The 1,116-nt window shown below is 43.5% G+C and overlaps 1 protein-coding gene across 4 annotated transcripts in view; it reads right to left on the reverse strand.

Annotated features, from left to right (window-relative positions):
- The window catches only part of LOC144239644 (free fatty acid receptor 2-like), a 2,999-nt gene extending 2,655 nt beyond the window's left edge, over nucleotides 1–344 (reverse strand). For 2 of the 4 annotated variants that reach the window (XR_013337458.1, XR_013337459.1), the window contains exon 1: nucleotides 55–344. Coding sequence is in view for 1 of the 4 variants with exons in the window: in XM_077773788.1 (XP_077629914.1) it covers nucleotides 8–15 (8 nt within the window). In the remaining 3 variants the exon portion in view is untranslated. Of the gene's footprint in view, nucleotides 1–7 lie in introns of all 4 variants that reach the window. The other 2 variants (XM_077773789.1, XM_077773788.1) reach the window with 2 other exon arrangements.
- Nucleotides 345–1,116: the final 772 nt, after the last annotated feature.

Below are 1,116 nucleotides of genomic sequence, written 5' to 3' on the forward strand. Positions count from 1 at the left end.
TCCACACCCTGGCATTCACTGCCCATAGCGCAAGCACTTAGTCAGCTGCCTTGCCTTGTCTTCAGTCCAGACAGGTGGCTTCTTGGGATTAGTCCTGAAGGAAAGTCTGAAAGCTTCTGGGAAAGAGGAAGAGGGCTTTAGCCACTGCAACGGCCCATTTCACACAGCAAGAAAAATTGTAAGGAACCTGCTGGTAGAAAGCTTTTATACTAGCACAAGTCATGTGACTGGAGAGGGGAAGGCCGGTAATTGAGCACTGTCTCCTCTCAAACCTGAAGGATGGGGCACCCGCCTGCATCTCCATTCCCCACCCGGGAGAGCCTCACTCTGCCTGCCAAACCCAGATTCTCTGTCCCTAGGTCCTGAATTCTTTTCTTAATCCCAGGCATTTTCCCACTTCTAGAGTCAGATGATCCTATCTTCTCTTTTCTAGGCAATTTCTTCTATAATTCTTCTCATTTTCAGAAAAGAAATTTCCTACTTTCTTTTATCCTTCAATTATTTTTTTTTTCCTACACGGTCTCCTGTCCTCTGCCCGCAACAGGTCTCTTTTGCCCTCTTGATTGAGACAGACTGGTTTTGCCTGGCTGCGTCTTATTCTGGTGGAAATACCGTCATGCAGATGTGGGTTTTAGAGTCATGCAGATGTGGGCTCAAAGCCAAGTCCCTCCATTGTGACCTTGGGGCAGATAAATGTCTTTTTCTTTTCTTTTTAAAAAAACATAATTTATTTTTTAATTTACATCCAAGTTAGCATAGAGTGCAACAATGATTTCAGGACTAGATTCCTTAATGCCCCTCACCCATTTAGCCCATCCCCCCCCCCACAGCCCCTCCAGTTTGTTCTCTATCGTTAAAAGTCTCTTACGTTTTGTCCCCCTCCCTGCTTTTTTGTATTATTTTTGCTTCCCTTATGTTCATCTCTTTTGTATCTTAAAGTCCTCATATGAGTGAAGTCCTTTATCTGTCTTTCTCTGACTAATTTTGTTTAGTATAATGCCCTCTAGTTTCATGCACGTAGTTGCAAATGGCAAGATTTCATTCTTTTTGATTGCTGAGTAATACTCCAGTGTGTACATATAGCACATCTTCTTTATTCACCCCTCCATCGATGGA

Source organism: Crocuta crocuta, unplaced genomic scaffold, assembly GCF_008692635.1.
Source record: "Crocuta crocuta isolate KB4526 unplaced genomic scaffold, BGI_CrCroc_1.0 scaffold267, whole genome shotgun sequence".
Taxonomy (NCBI): Eukaryota; Metazoa; Chordata; class Mammalia; order Carnivora; family Hyaenidae; genus Crocuta; species Crocuta crocuta.